The sequence below is a fragment of the Ictalurus punctatus genome, chromosome 28 (assembly GCF_001660625.3).
Source record: "Ictalurus punctatus breed USDA103 chromosome 28, Coco_2.0, whole genome shotgun sequence".
Taxonomy (NCBI): Eukaryota; Metazoa; Chordata; class Actinopteri; order Siluriformes; family Ictaluridae; genus Ictalurus; species Ictalurus punctatus.
Genome location: NC_030443.2, coordinates 18,723,458 through 18,738,457, shown reverse-complemented (window position 1 = coordinate 18,738,457; position 15,000 = coordinate 18,723,458). Strand labels below are relative to the sequence as shown.

Below are 15,000 nucleotides of genomic sequence, written 5' to 3'. Positions count from 1 at the left end.
GAGACAGAGAGAGAGACAAGGACAGAGAGACAGAGAGAGATAGAGAGAGAGACAGGGAGAGAGAGACAGAGATGGAGAGAGAGAGACAGAGAGAGAGACAGTCAGAGAGACAGTCAGAGAGACAGAGATAGAGACAGAGAGAGACAGAAACAGAGAGAGAGAGACAGGGAGAGAGAGAGACAGAGAGACAGAAAGAGAGAGAGAGAGAGTGAAAGATATGGGGGGGGGGTGGGAAGGAAGAATGTTGAGACACAGCATTGACCCATTGTGAAGAAAAATAAAGGGAAAAAAGAGAAAGAAACGTGTGCTCATGAATATCTACGCATGCACGTGTGTATCAGTGTGTTTCTTTGCTCCCAGAAGATAATGGTGGAAGATGTCAGTGACATTTTAAAGCACAATACTGTACATTGAACCATCTGACAGGAATCTGGACGAGAAGAAGTGTGCTGACATGCACTGGCTGTGAACGCAATGCACTTCCTGTTCGGTGATGTCACTGAGCAAGGCGGGGCTTTTCTTTTTATGGTTTATTTGCTCAGCAGCTCACTTCCTCGGTAGCTGCCATTGCAAGGAGGAGGGTGCTCGTATAAGTGTGTGTGTATGTGAGAGAGAGAGAGAGAGAGAGAGCACTTCCAGACACACACACACACACACACACACACACACACACACACACACACTAGTGCAAGGTTGAAGCTGCTGGATACCAGTGTACGGGCTCCACAAGCCCACGAGCTCACCAGCATGGACCAGGATCTGGCGAGCAAAAGGCTCCACTCGAGGTAGGACATGAAATGACGGGGGATGGGTGGATGGACGAAGGGGGTAAAGAACGACAAGGTCTAAAGAACAGAGAGAAACAGATGGAGGGGGTAGACGAAGAAGGGTCTAGGTGGGGAAGAGAAGCTCTCAGTAGAGATTAAGCGCCTCACAGAGTCCTACAGCTGTGCAGAGGAAAGCAAAGGCACACTTAAAGGACACGTGCGTCATAAAAATGTGGAATTGTATGAGCAGTGGTCTGACTGTTCATATTTTCCCCTCCTGCTTTTTCCTTCTGCATACGTGTCGTTCTGCTGAGCTGCTTCAGCACTGCCTCACTGTCTCGTGTCCTCGTGTAGCTATTTCCTCCTTGCCTCTCGACTTCTTCCTGGCAGTCAGGTGTGGTGAAAAAAAATTTCAGTTACGAAAGCTTCTCTCTTTCCGTCTTTACAGTGCTTGAGGGTTTCTGAGAAAACCACGGTCCTCGACTCTCAAGTGGTCAGACTGCCACTCGTTTCTGCACCACGGCGCACCAAATCCATTCTATAGGTACAGGCTAAGCCTAAGGTTAAGGTTTAAGGGCGGGATTAGCGAGCGTACCTCTGCTTATGAATTCATTCGTATTAAAACGTTTACTTGTTGAAAGTTCTCAGGTTCCTGGGAAATGAGGTTTGTTGTCACACCACCAGAAGGTAATGGCGGACGGTATAAATAACCTTTCAGAACATTACATCGTTGCGGTATATCATGAACTTTTCAACTCTTGCTGCTGTTTCTCAGTTGATGTTTTGATATCGAGCTGGTTTTAGATCTAAACACCGAGTGATTAGATTAGCATAATCACATGATTGCGTTTTTGGATCACATGATCGTGTCCGTCCAACACTTTCTCCAAGAAATCATGTGGGTGTTGATTTAATTGTTCGATTAAACGGTTAAACGCGTAGAACATTCCGACGAACACTTCTTTTTCTTTTGTAGTATACTCACTTTTTTATTTTCTGATGGAAACTTGTGTTCATGTTACGCTGACGCGCAGTTTGTTTCTCATGGAGTTGATATTTCAGGAGGTTTTTGCCTGTAACTTAACCGTCTACGTCATAAATCCCCCCGTTTAAGTATAAATTGTAATATAAGGCGATACGGATGAAACACACATCAAACAAAAGATAAAAGCTCGAATCACTACCGATTGTGTGAAAGTGTGAACGATTTACGCGATTAAATTTACACGTCACGGCCATGTTTTAAACAGACCACGACAAAATGTGAGCTACTTCCTGATTATCAGACGTTAGACGTGCTTCACGTTTTTGGAGGGAACTGGTATTGAAGCTAGAATCTAGAACCCCAACTAACACTTTGAGCACTGGAAGTTTCTGGAATGTTCCAGTTCTAGAAAATTTAGTTTCAAAGAATGTTCAGCCGCTCGAGTTTCGAGAACTTTTTATACGATGTTTTGGGAAAATTGAATTATTAGAAATTTGCCGCAACAACTCCATCTAAGTGTTCGGTAAGTATTCGACAAGCGTAGCTTAGCTGTAACGTTCCGAAAAACATAACGTTCCTGCGACGTTTTCAAAACATCTTGGGTAATAAAGGTTTGCTTTACAGTGTACAGTGTTACAAAACTGAACATTACAACAAGAATGAAAATGTGTCACTTGTAGAAATGTTTAAAAATGTTATGTAAGAACGTTTTGGGAACACACAGAGAACGTGGCCGCTTGCGACCGGTTGTAAATAGGTTGCCAATATTGTAAATTCTAATTATTTAAAAAAAAAAAACGTTACTAGCCGAACTTTCGTGGAACGCGTCGAATGCTAATAACTTCATTATTAGTAACTTCATTTCATTTTCAAACCGAACCAGGCCCCAATAACTAAGTAAAATATCACAGAAACATGACTAAATGATCGTAAACGTACGGTCCAAAGCACCTGGAGGTTTGGCGAATAAATTGTGACACAAAATAAGAAAAGTTGTTATTGTTTTTCACATTTAATCATATCCTGCAGCTCGTATTCGAGTGTTTGGTGTTAAAGTCCCCTTTCAGATCCTATAGGAGCTTTACTAATCCACATGAACAGGCCTTTTGTCTCGTGTGTGTTTGGCTTTTATCTCAGGCCTTCACCATTTACATTTAGATTTATTCATCTGGCAGGCGCTTTTATCCACGTGGAAGAAATGAAGCCGAATCCAAGCCACAGAGCTGAGTGAGCAGTTTGGGGGGAAATTTTTCAGCTTCGCGGGGAAAACAACAGCTTTCTGGCAACCCTGGGATTTAAAACTAACTAAAAAACAATGGCAGAACTTCCATCCATTTATTTTCAATTTTAGCATAGGGATGAACTTCAAATGTTTTGATGTTAAAGATATTTTGTGTATGACATCCCCTCAGCACATTCTGGTTATTATTAATAACTGTTAACTAACTACTGCTGTTAGCTAATTATTTGATTCGGTATAACCGTCCCCCAAATAATCCTGATATAAACAGCGATCACTGAATACAGTTTCTGTTCTTGCTCATGATATAAATTGTGCGAACCAACACGAGATGCGTCTGCTGCTAACCTGGCTAGCTAAGTTATTTGCCTAATGTTAGCTATACTGGGAATTTAGCATTAGCAATAAATGTTGCAGCGCTGCTACTAAAGCTGTTAAAGGTTATATATTTGAAACTTAATAACGTAAATGATTTAGTATTCATTTAATTCATTATAATTTTTTTTATCATTAGTCCTACAGAAAAAGAAACATTAGCATGTAAAAAACTAGCGTAAATCAAAGACCAATATCGTAATTATATCATAAACTGTAATGTTTCAGAATATTTTTGTTTCAAATTTATGTAACAACAATTTATGTAAATGCCCAAAAACAGCAGCAGCAGCAACAACAACAACAACAAATACAACAACAACAACAGCAAATGCTATAATGAAAGACCTCACTGTAGAGTCATTACCATGTGGGTGGCTTTGATAAAAGGGTGCCAAAAGATTTGAAAAATCAGTTTTTTTTTTAATGCAAAGCGGATCTTACTTTAAGGTAATTGTTTAGTAAATGATGTGGTCATAGACTGAAAATGATAAATGGTCATGATATAAGACCGGGATGGAAAGGAAAGGAGTGGGAAGTGCTTTTAGGTTGCTGAGGAGAAAAAAAGAAAAACAAAGGAGAGAAAAAAATAAAACATTTTTAGAGTTTCTCTCTGGTTTCCTTGACAACTGGACTTCATTGCCTTCGTTTAGGTTCGGATTAAAGCTCTGGACGCCTCACTGTAACTCGACACAGCAGAAAGCAGAGAGTAAATATCACTGATTAAGGGTCAGACAGCCTTTAAGAACCATTTATATAAAAGCTGTTTAAAAACAAAAGATACGCAGAACCGTCTACATGACGTCGCTTTATGGCAATAACGAGGTCCACGAGTGGTTTTTGTTCGTGTTACAGTTATTTTCTTTCTACGGGAGTTATATAAATGATAGAATTTCTAGAAGGAAACTGCTTGCGTATGAAATGCATCCATGCAGTGCATCACTGTCCACCAGTGCACCTAGCACACCCCCGTCCCTCAGTCCTATTGGTAGTTACCAAATGACCTTGCGTCTTGTTATGTTGAAGGTATTTTGTGTCTGATGTCCCCTCTTCAACACACGGTGGCATAGTTAGTGGTTAGTACGTTCGCCTCACACCTCCATCGTCGGGGGTTGGATTCCCGCCGTGGCCCTGCGTTTCCTCCGGTTTCCTCCCCCAGTCCAATGACATGCATGGTAAGCTGATCCACAGTGTCTGTAGCGTATGAATAGGTGTGTGAATGCGAATGTGAGTGTGCCCTGCTATGGACCGGCACCCCGTCCAGGCCCGATGCTCCCTGGGATGGGTCCCAGGTTTCCCCGCAGCCCCGTAGGATAAGCGGTATAGAAAATAGAAGGATGGATGGATAGATGTCCCCTCAGCAATTTCTGGTTATCTTAGCTAGCTAGCATATAACAACATTCTACATTTTCATTGTAGTTCCATTGAAGTGAATTTACTGTTATCGTTAGCTAGTAATATTCTGATTATCAAGACTGTTGTCTTGAGACGTTATAATCCCATAATCCAATCCAATACTAATTACGCTAATCATGTTAAGGTTGTTATGGAATTTGAATTATTTAATCGATCGGATTTGAACGAGCCCATCATTTTATGCCGCGTAAAATGATTTTGGTGTGGATTTCGGTTCATTTCTACAACGTAAAACACACGACGATGATCGCTAAGCATGTAGCACGGAGCATTTCACGTGATTTTGAGTTTGTGAATTGCGCAAGTTTAAAAAAAAAACACAACTATTGGCCCCCGGAGTCTTATTATTCATCGACCCCCCAAACCTGAAGCTGTTCTCGAACAAAACTGTCAACAAAACCGCGTTTTAAAAAATCCTCAATGATGCACTGGGGCCGGGAGAGACCGCAGGCCTGTTATTATGCCGTAATTGTTTCTGTCCTCGCTAATTACCCGTGCGTACTATGCTCTCCGTGGTGGGATGACCACAGGCACGTCTCTTCTCCTGCCAGCGAGGCCATCAGAGCGGTCAAATCCCAATGCCAGTCCTGGATGCTGGAGTCCAGCCCGGTTTCTGTGGCTTGTTCTGTACCACTGACTGAACCTGAAATTTACTGTTGTGTTCTGGTCTTTGAGCAGCTAAGTCACTGAACTGTGCCAGACTTTGAACTTTCCTCATGCAAATGCATCCAAAATGGTTTCAAGGACCATGCACGGTCTGGTTAATATTTAAACCCAATCATTTTCACAGCACAACAGAGGTGTATTCTCAGGTGATTTTTAGTTGACGCAGAGACGTAGCTACAGGAACGGCGATTATCTGGCGCCCCAAAGTAAACCTTTTCTAAAGATGTTATCATGTTATCGTGTCTGTAGCATGCAAACAAAGAGGACGAAGTCAAAATTTTTTTTTCTTCTTCCAACAGTTAGCTTGAGTGCACACAGAACCGTAGCTGTTGCTATAGAAACGATATCGTAGTAGAACCTTTTTAAGGAAGCTAACAACGCTTAATTATGTGAAGATCCCTTTGGGGAACCTTTTCTAAAGTGCACATAATGCTGAATATTCTGGATCTAGCAAGACAATTCGGGAGAAGAACAACAGATCGTATTGTATAACAAATCCTAAAATGTTTGACGTCTTTCCCCAAACCAGCGCGAGTTCTTCTAGCTGTCTGCTTTCTAAAAATAAACTCGAGAGACCGCACAATGCACTCAACTGACCTTAGTGGTTGATTGACTACCGTGACATCAGCACGTTCCTGTAGTTTCCTTCTCGTTTATCATTTGATCGATTGCCGGTTGTACTGGTGAGACGTCTACAAGACTTGCCTCTGTGTTGCGTAATCTTGATTTAAGAGGTCGAAAGTTCGTTCGTTTAATCAGAACCGTGACTGAAACGTTTCCACTGGAGTTACGGTGGAGGGATTATTGATAGAAATTCACTCTTTGGAAAATGAGACTTGGTTTTCGTCCATGCTTCTCCTCTCGTCTCCACTGGCTTTCTGCTATGCGAACAGATTTATTTTCTTTGGCTGCTCCGCTCCTTTACTTGGCTTTGATTGCGTCTAGACTGAGCTACATTTATCCAGCGACGTGCGGAGCTCCAGTTAGGACGGATTTCGTATTTACCTGATTGAAACTGTGAGATTAGACACTGAAATGAGCACATGAATGTTTTTTTTATTTTAAAGGATAAAGATCCGTCAGCTCTTTTTAAGTCCTTATAATTCCAGACTGAGATCTCCATTTTAGTTTTCCTTCAGGTGTCTCTCTGGGGAAACCATTAAGGGTTCCTTGTAGAACCATACAACAGAATGTTTTCCTATCAGATGAAGGTATGGCGTTATTATTCTTCAGCGGAATATACTTTACAACTGGCTAACGATACAAAGTCCGAATCAAAGTCTAAATCATCGCCAGCTTTTCATCAAATCAGAGAAGTTGTCAAGTTAGCAAGTTAGCAAGCGCTACGTTTACACCTCAGGACTCCCAGCTAATTGAACAGCTACTCTGTAATCCTGCTGCTTCCCAGATATCGTTAACGTTAATTCTGGATGACTCGCCTCGGCTCACCTCAAAACACCTCCTGGGTGTAGATGCGCTCGATTTAAACCTCACCCTCGAGAACAACTTGTTAAAGATTCATTGAGGTCTTGACCTTCTGTTGAAAGAAGTGATGAAGGTTTGTGACCTGCTGCGAGGAAGTTTATCATCACAGCGAGTCACTGAACTGCCTCAGATTTGCTTCTAATGCTCAGATCAAACAATGTGAATGTCAAGAAAAGCGCAGCCTTTCTGTGATCCGGAGAGAACGCCGGAGACGGCGGTTTAAAGACTGGAGCGTGCGTTAGCATGGGCTGTGATCTGCTAATCGTCTCGCAGGACGCAACATGTCCACCAGGAAAGAAGCGACACCAAGAAGACGACCCTAGTGTGCACTGCGCTGTATCTTATTTGTTTTACCTAAGACTTTGACTAATTAAAAGTATGACAACTTTGATTAGATGGTTAAAGAGGGGAAAGATGGAAGCTTCAGATATTGCATCTGAATTTGCTAGACATGTGTGCATGTCAACTGTAATTCCAGGTAAAGGTGGAGAGATGCGTCAAAAACTTAAATAATGACACTCGTGCAAAATAAGCGTAGGCTCGGGTGTGGTTTGTTCATAAAATAAGTGTAAATACAAACCTTTTCGCCTGCTCTAAATTTATCATGGTATCATCAAGTCGTTTAAGAAATGGACTTATGGAGATGCTTAGACATCATTTCGAGAAACTTCGAGAATCAAATCAAATAAAAACAGGTTTATGCGAAATTAATACCTGCTGTTCGGTCGTATCGATTTACCCACGCATTTGCCGTCGCCGAAGATTATTAGCATTATATTAGAATTGTATAAACCTCTGAAGCTACAGGATGTTATTTTGAAATGTTGCCCTCTCTGGTAGAAAAATGTCATTGCAAGCTACTTGCTTAAAGAGGATTCTGCTAGCCAAAACCAAGAGTGTGTGAGAGAGAGAGAGAGAGAGAGAGAGAGACCCTGAATGACAAACTCTGGCCTGATAAAACCTTCCACGAGTCACGAGCTGGCTATCATGCGTTCACTAGCTATGCAACTGGGTAATGATACAAATTCCCATCATCGATCATTCATTAGCTTTTCATCAGATTAGAGAACAATAAATAACTAAAAATCCATCAGTCCTGTCTTCTTTTTGCTCTTTTGGTTTAATATCTGATGCTCAATGTTTACTTTGTTTCATCTTTCACTCTCACTCTCCTGATTGGCTGTGGCTCCTGCCGAACACAATGTAGTCTGACTTCTTTCGTGCTGTGAGGTGATTTGACGGTGAATTGTGACTACAATAATATCAGATTATCCAGGATTTTTTTCTCCCCCTGTCTCAGTAATCATGTTTTTTATATTAAAAAAAAAACCCAATAAATCCTACGCCCGTATCGTATTAGCACAAGCACGTAAAACGGACAGGGCATGCTAATTCGCTGTTCGTGTGAAAGTCGCAACCCTTTGCAGACCTTGGTATTTAATCAGAGCCTGAGAATTCAACAGATTTCCTCTCATCTAACATCAGTTAACGATCACGGGTGAGCAAATCAAACGAAGAACACTCTCGGCAATCAACCATTAAATCTCCGATACGACGTCGCCCGAGTCTCCACCTTCGTTAATGATTTAATGTCGTAACTAACCTTCTGTAGGGAACCAAGTAATCAGTAGCAGACCCTGTCAGTAAGTCATCTACATGATGGAGGTGGAGGTACATGCATCAAGGACAAATTATTCGTCATTGATTTGAGTTGTTTGCACAGCCAGCCAGGTTTACTTCAGGACTCAGTAGGAAATCAGATGGACTGATGACTGACGTTAAACAGAATCACGAGCCTGAAAGTTTCGACCGTGAGTGTGCTTTATAGAGTGCTTGCTCATTTGCCGCTGCACAAAATAGAAATGAACGACTGAAGGGTCGTCATGGGGTTGCACTTCGCATCATTCCCTTCTCCTAGGTCCTAGGAGTCCTTAACTGAATATGTGTGTGGATCAGCAGGTGCTGGATTAGCCGAGTGTCCAAAGCTCCCGGTGTCCTTAAAGCAGTGGCAGTGCACTGGGGAATTAGAGCAGATTGTCTCTCTCTCTCTCTCTCTCTCTCTCTCTCTCTCTCTCTCTCTCTCTGTGGCAGGAGGAAGGATGGTGTCAGATTTCCGTCATTCGTCGGTCGTCACCCGGACACCTCGTCGACGAACGGGCTGACTTGGATTCTAAACGAGTTCACTCCAAAGAGACTTGGATCTTTGAAAACATCGCAAACGGATCTTGCATCGGATTGGATAGATCGGTTGGATCTGAAGCCTGTAAAGATATTATACTCTCTCTACATGGACATTCTCGGTTGTTTTGCTGACTACAAACTTTGAATGGTGCTAAAACCCTGGCAGCCGAAGATCTCCTTCGTTTCGAATCTCCATTTGCCTAAAGCGTCTCATTTGACCTAAAGGAACCGTGTTTCGGATAGCTTCTTAATGTCCTGCGATAACTCTCTTTAAGCTTTTCCTTTGCGATCCATAGGACGTCTGAGAATACCGTTGCGATTGACTGCTGAACCCTCAAACATCTAGTCTGATGTTGACGGAACCCTGCTTCAGGTAATATCTCCAAGACTCCGTTCTTTAGCTCACAGTCTTCAGATTTTGCCGCAAAACCCGCTTGTGATCTTTAATCCCTTGTGGATATATGACGTCCACCAAACCCCAAAACATCTAAACAAGCATCGTCTTTAGTGGTTTCTTCACGAGTCACCTCGACCTTATCCTCTGTAATCATTAAGCCCTCGGACAAGAGCCTGGACAAATCCCGTCATGTCTGCTGAAGCTTGTCCCCTCAGTGGGGCTCAGATCGCTTTGTGTAGACTCGTCCATCGTGGACCCAGACCTCAGGTCACTCTGAAACCTCTGCGGAAGGAGTTGGAGCTGTACGTGGAAAAAACTCGGGCTAAACAGAAACAAAGGTACGAGTAAGACTTGTCTAGGCGGCGTGGTCCGAATGAACCATCCGGCTTCATTTACTTCGTTTAGCTTCATTCACTGTAACAGAATGCACTTTTGATAATCAGATCATAATCAGATAGCGGTTGTGTGATCAGATCATCTTAAGCTGCTGCAGATGGTGTCACATTTGCGACATGCATTCAGATCTCGGATTTGGGGTTGGTGGAATTATGGTGTATGATGGACAACTGAAGATCCCAGAAGATCCCAGCAGTTTCCCAAAACAGATTGGAGAGAGAGAGAGAGAGAGAGAGAGAATTCAATGTGAGGCTTGCTCGACCATGCAGTGTCGATCAGCGTCACTCAGCCTTGAACATAACTTTCATGATATAGTTATAATTTTTCAAAAATGTTTCTTTTTTTAACCGAGCTAAGCTGAGCTGTATAAGCCTCGTGTCGTTGTGTTGACGTGAAAAGTGAAATTTGATGTGAAAATGGCAGCCATTAAATCTGCTAAGAACCTTCGAACACTCATCGAAGGATGAAATGATATAAAAAGTTGTATTTGTGTTCTTTTTTCCACACTGACTCACAGAGGGTAAAGCAGATCTGTTTGTTTCGCGGGGCTGGTTATATGATTTTATGCCTTGCCAGAATACCTTAATACATTATCGTTTCTATAGCAACAGCTCATTCACAGGGACTCGTACAGCAGACGCTCCACTATATAAACGTATTTTCAAAACGGTATGGTGACGCTTTATGTAAGGAGGCATTTAAAGTTGTGCTTGAAAGTTTGTGAACCCTCCTGGAATTTTCTATATTTCGGCATAAATATGAGCTATTTTGGTCATACGCTTTGTGGGCGGCTGTGGATCAGGTGCTAGAGCGGGTTGTCCGCTAATCGTAGGGTTGGTGGTTTGATTCCCGGCCCACATGACTGCACATGCCGAAGTGTCCTTGGGAAAGATCCCTGAAGAACACTGAACCTCAAGTTGGTACCGATGGCAAGTTAGTGCCTTGCGTGGCAGCTCTGCTACCACTGGTGTGTGAGTGTGTGTGTGTGTGTGTGTGTGAACGGGTGAATGAGAACCAGTGTAAAGCGCCTTGTAGAACCTCTAAGGTTGAAACAGCACTGTATAAGTTCAGACCATTTACCATTGAAAACATCATCAGATTTTCACATCCTGGTCCTAAAAGTAGACCAAAAGAACCCGATTAAACAAACGAGACAAAAATATTAGACTTGGGCTTTTGAGATATTTGTGCAGAGATGTAGAAAATTCGGCAAACTTTGAAGCACCGTTGTATTTAGCAGTAATTATGGAAGGCGCTTTGTAACAGTCAGAGGTAAAGCTTGAAAAACAACCTCTAATTTGTTTATTTTTTCCTCCACTCAGGATGGAGGCGTCCTGCCTGGAGTTGGCTTTAGAAGGTGAGCGTCTGTGCAAAGCCGGAGACTTTAAAGGTGGGACAGCGTTCTTCGAGGCGGCGGTTCAGGTAGGAACGGAAGATCTGAAGACCCTCAGTGCCATTTACAGCCAGCTGGGCAACGCCTACTTCTACCTCAAGGAGTACGCCAAAGCTCTGGAGTATCACAGACACGATCTCACGCTCGCCAGGTAAATACACTGGACACGGCATTAAAGGTGGACTTTCGCATGTTTCGACGTGATCTCTCTCCACTCTATCTTTAGCACGTGTTTGACTACCAAGGACATGAAATCCAAAATGTTTTTCTGTCATTCAGTTTACTTCTAATGTCTAAGTCTAAGGCCAGTCGTTAAATGCTGATCAGATACGTCACGATACATCTCCAATGTGTGAGCAGGAGACAGACATGACATGAGTTTTATAACACTGAAGCTGTGCAGGATGACGAGGCAATTAAATTTACGTGAGAGCAATTGAATCTAATTCACTAAAGATTGCTTGGCCTGAATGTCATTTGCAGGATATTTCTCAGTGATTTCTCTGCAGGATTTGTTTTGTACTTACATTTAAAGTTTTTCTTTTCTCTTAGTTTAGCCATTTTGTCCAATTTTATTGTACCGTATGCAATCCTTCTTTGGCCATGGTATCGAAGGGTGCCAATAATTTTGGAGTTCTTTGTAAAGAGTGTCATCGTTAAGTTAATGATCAGCATCTGTTTTGCGGGGAGATGTGTCAGTAAGCAGTCAGGTTTGGAGAAACAGGTGAACGTGACAGCGCTGTGTGTGTGTGTGTGTGTGTGTGTGTGTGTGTGTGTGTGTGTGTGTGTGTGCAGGACGATCGGAGACAGAATAGGGGAAGCGAAGGCGAGCGGGAACCTGGGGAACACTCTGAAGGTACTCGGACGCTACGACGAGGCGGTCGTGTGCTGCCAGAGACATCTGGACATCTCTCAAGAGCAAGGAGACAAGGTAGGAAACCCGAAGCACACACTCACCAAAACCTAAACAAAACAGAACAAAAACAAACAAAAAACAAACAAACAAACAAAAAAAACGACATCTCAATACTCAGGAATGGTTTACGATTCTCCCGTCATTTCCGTTTTTGCGTTCCAACCTTAACACGGCGTTCCTAAATAGGTTTAGATGTTCAGACAAAATACAACATGAAACAAAGGCAACCCGAGTAAACACACAATGCAGTTTTTATTTATTTTTATTGACGCAAAAAATGTCACAGCGCCCTCCAATAATAATGGCACCCTTGGTAAATATTATCATTTAAAACCTGTACTTAGTGTTTACTCGGGTCGCCTTTGTTTTATCTTAGATTTTGTTTTGATTTCATCTTAAATGTCTGACCATTTATCAGTCCACTGTGGATAAGTCTCAAACCACACTTATTCACTGTGTAGGGCACATAAACACCACCACAAATGCCTCATGATCCAACTACTATGGCTGTGTCTCAAACCTTACACTATTCAGTGTACAAAGGAACACAACCAAAGTCTTAGTCCATTGTGGATGTGTCCCAAACTACACCCAGAACACTACATAGGGAGCATAAACACCATCACATCCGACCATAGCGTCTCACCATCCGTTAACTATGGACACGTCTCAAAAAACATGACTTTATTGGCAACGAAAAAGCCCATCAGAAGCAATCTCACCATCGGGGCTTTTCCCAAACCACAGCCTAAGCACTATATAGGGCATGTAAACACCATCGCAAATGTCTCATGATCCTTCTACTGTGGCCATGTCTCAAACCACACACTCGACTGAATACACAAGGGAGCATAAAGACCACAAATATGTTAGTCCACCATGGACACGTCCCAATCACAAACCCTAATCACGACATAGGCAACAACACGACAAAAAAACCCATCACTAATGTCTCACCATTATTGGGTTAATTATGGGTGTTTCCCAAAGCACACCTTAAGCACTATATAGGGCATGTAAACACCATGACAAACGCTCCATGATCCATCCGCTGTGGCTGTGTTCCCAACCAAGCGTTTTATTCAGTACACAAGGGAGCATAACCAGCACAAATGTCCACTGTGGACACGTCCCAAACCGCACCCGGTGCACCATAAAGGGCACATCGCAAACTACTCACGGTCCGGAAGCAGACCCTAGGCACTACATAGGGTACATGGTCGTGTCCCAAACCACACCCCAGAGGAATCTGATCCTGCAGAGGTGGTCTTAGAAACAAGTACAAGAACGAGCAAATCCAGGATCAGATAAATTGCAAATCCATTTTACTCAACATGTGTGTGTGTGTGTGTGTGTGTTAGGTTGGCGAGGCCCGGGCGCTGTACAACATCGGGAACGTGTTTCATGCCAAAGGGAAGCAGCAGTTATGGGGATGTCCTCAGGAGCCAGGAGACCTTCCGGGTGACGTGAGGGACACGTTACAGAGAGCCACCGCTTTCTATGAGTGAGTCAACAACGTCAACAACATCAACAACGTCAACAACATCAACAACGTCAACAACGTCATTTATTACTTACTCTTTATTATTTTACTCCAGACTTGCAGACGTACAGAATTCTCACAAGTCTTTTATTATCTTACACGTACAGGTGACTTTTTTAGGTCTAGTTTTTTTTTGTTGTTGTGTTTTTGTGCTCATTTTTGAAACTCGTGAAGTTTCGGGTTGAAAAAAAAAAGAAGAGAAGATAGGGGTTGAGTGTGTTTACAGACGGATCTCACGTACACACAGAGACACGGCAGATGGAGGGAAAAAACGCAGTATAAACACTACTTAGTAGAGCGTAATTTTCCACAGAGGCGGTGTTTGGTGTGAAAGCAGTGTGTATGGGAAACTCACACAATACAGGCTGAGAGAGAGAGAGCGACAGAGAGAGAGAGAGAGACAGAGAGACAGAGCCAGAGAGAGCGAGAGAGAGCGACAGAGAGAGAGAGCGAAAGAGAGAGAGCGACAGAAAGAGAAAGCGACAGAGAGACAGAAAGCCAGAGAGAGAGAGAGAGAGCGAGAGAGCGTGTGACCGAGAGACAGTGCTAGACAGAGAGAGAGGGAGAGAGATACCAGAGACAGAGCGTCAGAGAGAGAGAGAGAGCCAGAGAGAGAGAGAGAGAGAGAGACAGAGAGAGAGAGAGAGAGATACCAGAGACAGAGCGTCAGAGAGAGAGAGAGAGAGAGAGAGAGAGAGAGAGAGAGAGAGAGCGTGCGACCAAGAGACAGAGCTAGAGAGAGAGAGAGAGAGAGAGAGAGAGCCAGAGAGAGAGAGAGAGAGAGAGAGAGAGAGAGAGAGAGAGAGAGCCAGAGCCAGAGAGAGCCAGAGAGAGAGAGGTTCTGGTTCTTCTTCTTCTACTTCTTGTTGTTGTTGTTCTTCTTCTTCTTGTTTTTCTTGTTCTTGTTCTTCTTCTTCTACTTGTTGTTGTTGTTCTTCTTCTTTTTCGTGTCCCAAATCGTAGTATGTTGAAATGAGAATCCCGAAGGTGCCCGGATCGTCTAATCTCACCTGTAGATTTTTGGAGCGTGGATCCGTGGATACTTTAGCTTCGGCGATTTTCGAGCGGTGTAAACGAGAAGTGGAAAAATAACGCAAGGGAATGGTGAATGAAATGATATAGTATACATTACATGAGGAATAATGGAAGAAGAAAAGCTGAAATGCAACGAGGACACACTATGTTTAAGACGACAGTGTCCTCGTCCGCGCAACGACGTGTTAGTAGCTCCCAACATTTG

At 43.0% G+C, this 15,000-nt stretch overlaps 1 protein-coding gene across 4 annotated transcripts in view; it reads left to right on the top strand.

The window, feature by feature from the left end:
- Positions 1 to 544: 544 nt before the first annotated feature.
- The window catches only part of gpsm1b (G protein signaling modulator 1b), a 34,412-nt gene continuing 19,956 nt past the window's right edge, over positions 545 to 15,000 (top strand). The window contains exons 1-4 of one of the 4 annotated variants that reach the window (XM_053677296.1): positions 545 to 785; positions 11,231 to 11,452; positions 12,097 to 12,232; positions 13,579 to 13,721. In XM_053677296.1, coding sequence (XP_053533271.1) covers positions 748 to 785; positions 11,231 to 11,452; positions 12,097 to 12,232; positions 13,579 to 13,721 — 539 coding nt within the window. In that variant the 5' untranslated portion in view covers positions 545 to 747. Of the gene's footprint in view, positions 786 to 1,218; positions 1,312 to 5,789; positions 9,851 to 11,230; positions 11,453 to 12,096; positions 12,233 to 13,578; positions 13,722 to 15,000 lie in introns of those variants that run through there. The other 3 variants (XM_053677297.1, XM_053677295.1, XM_053677294.1) reach the window with 3 other exon arrangements.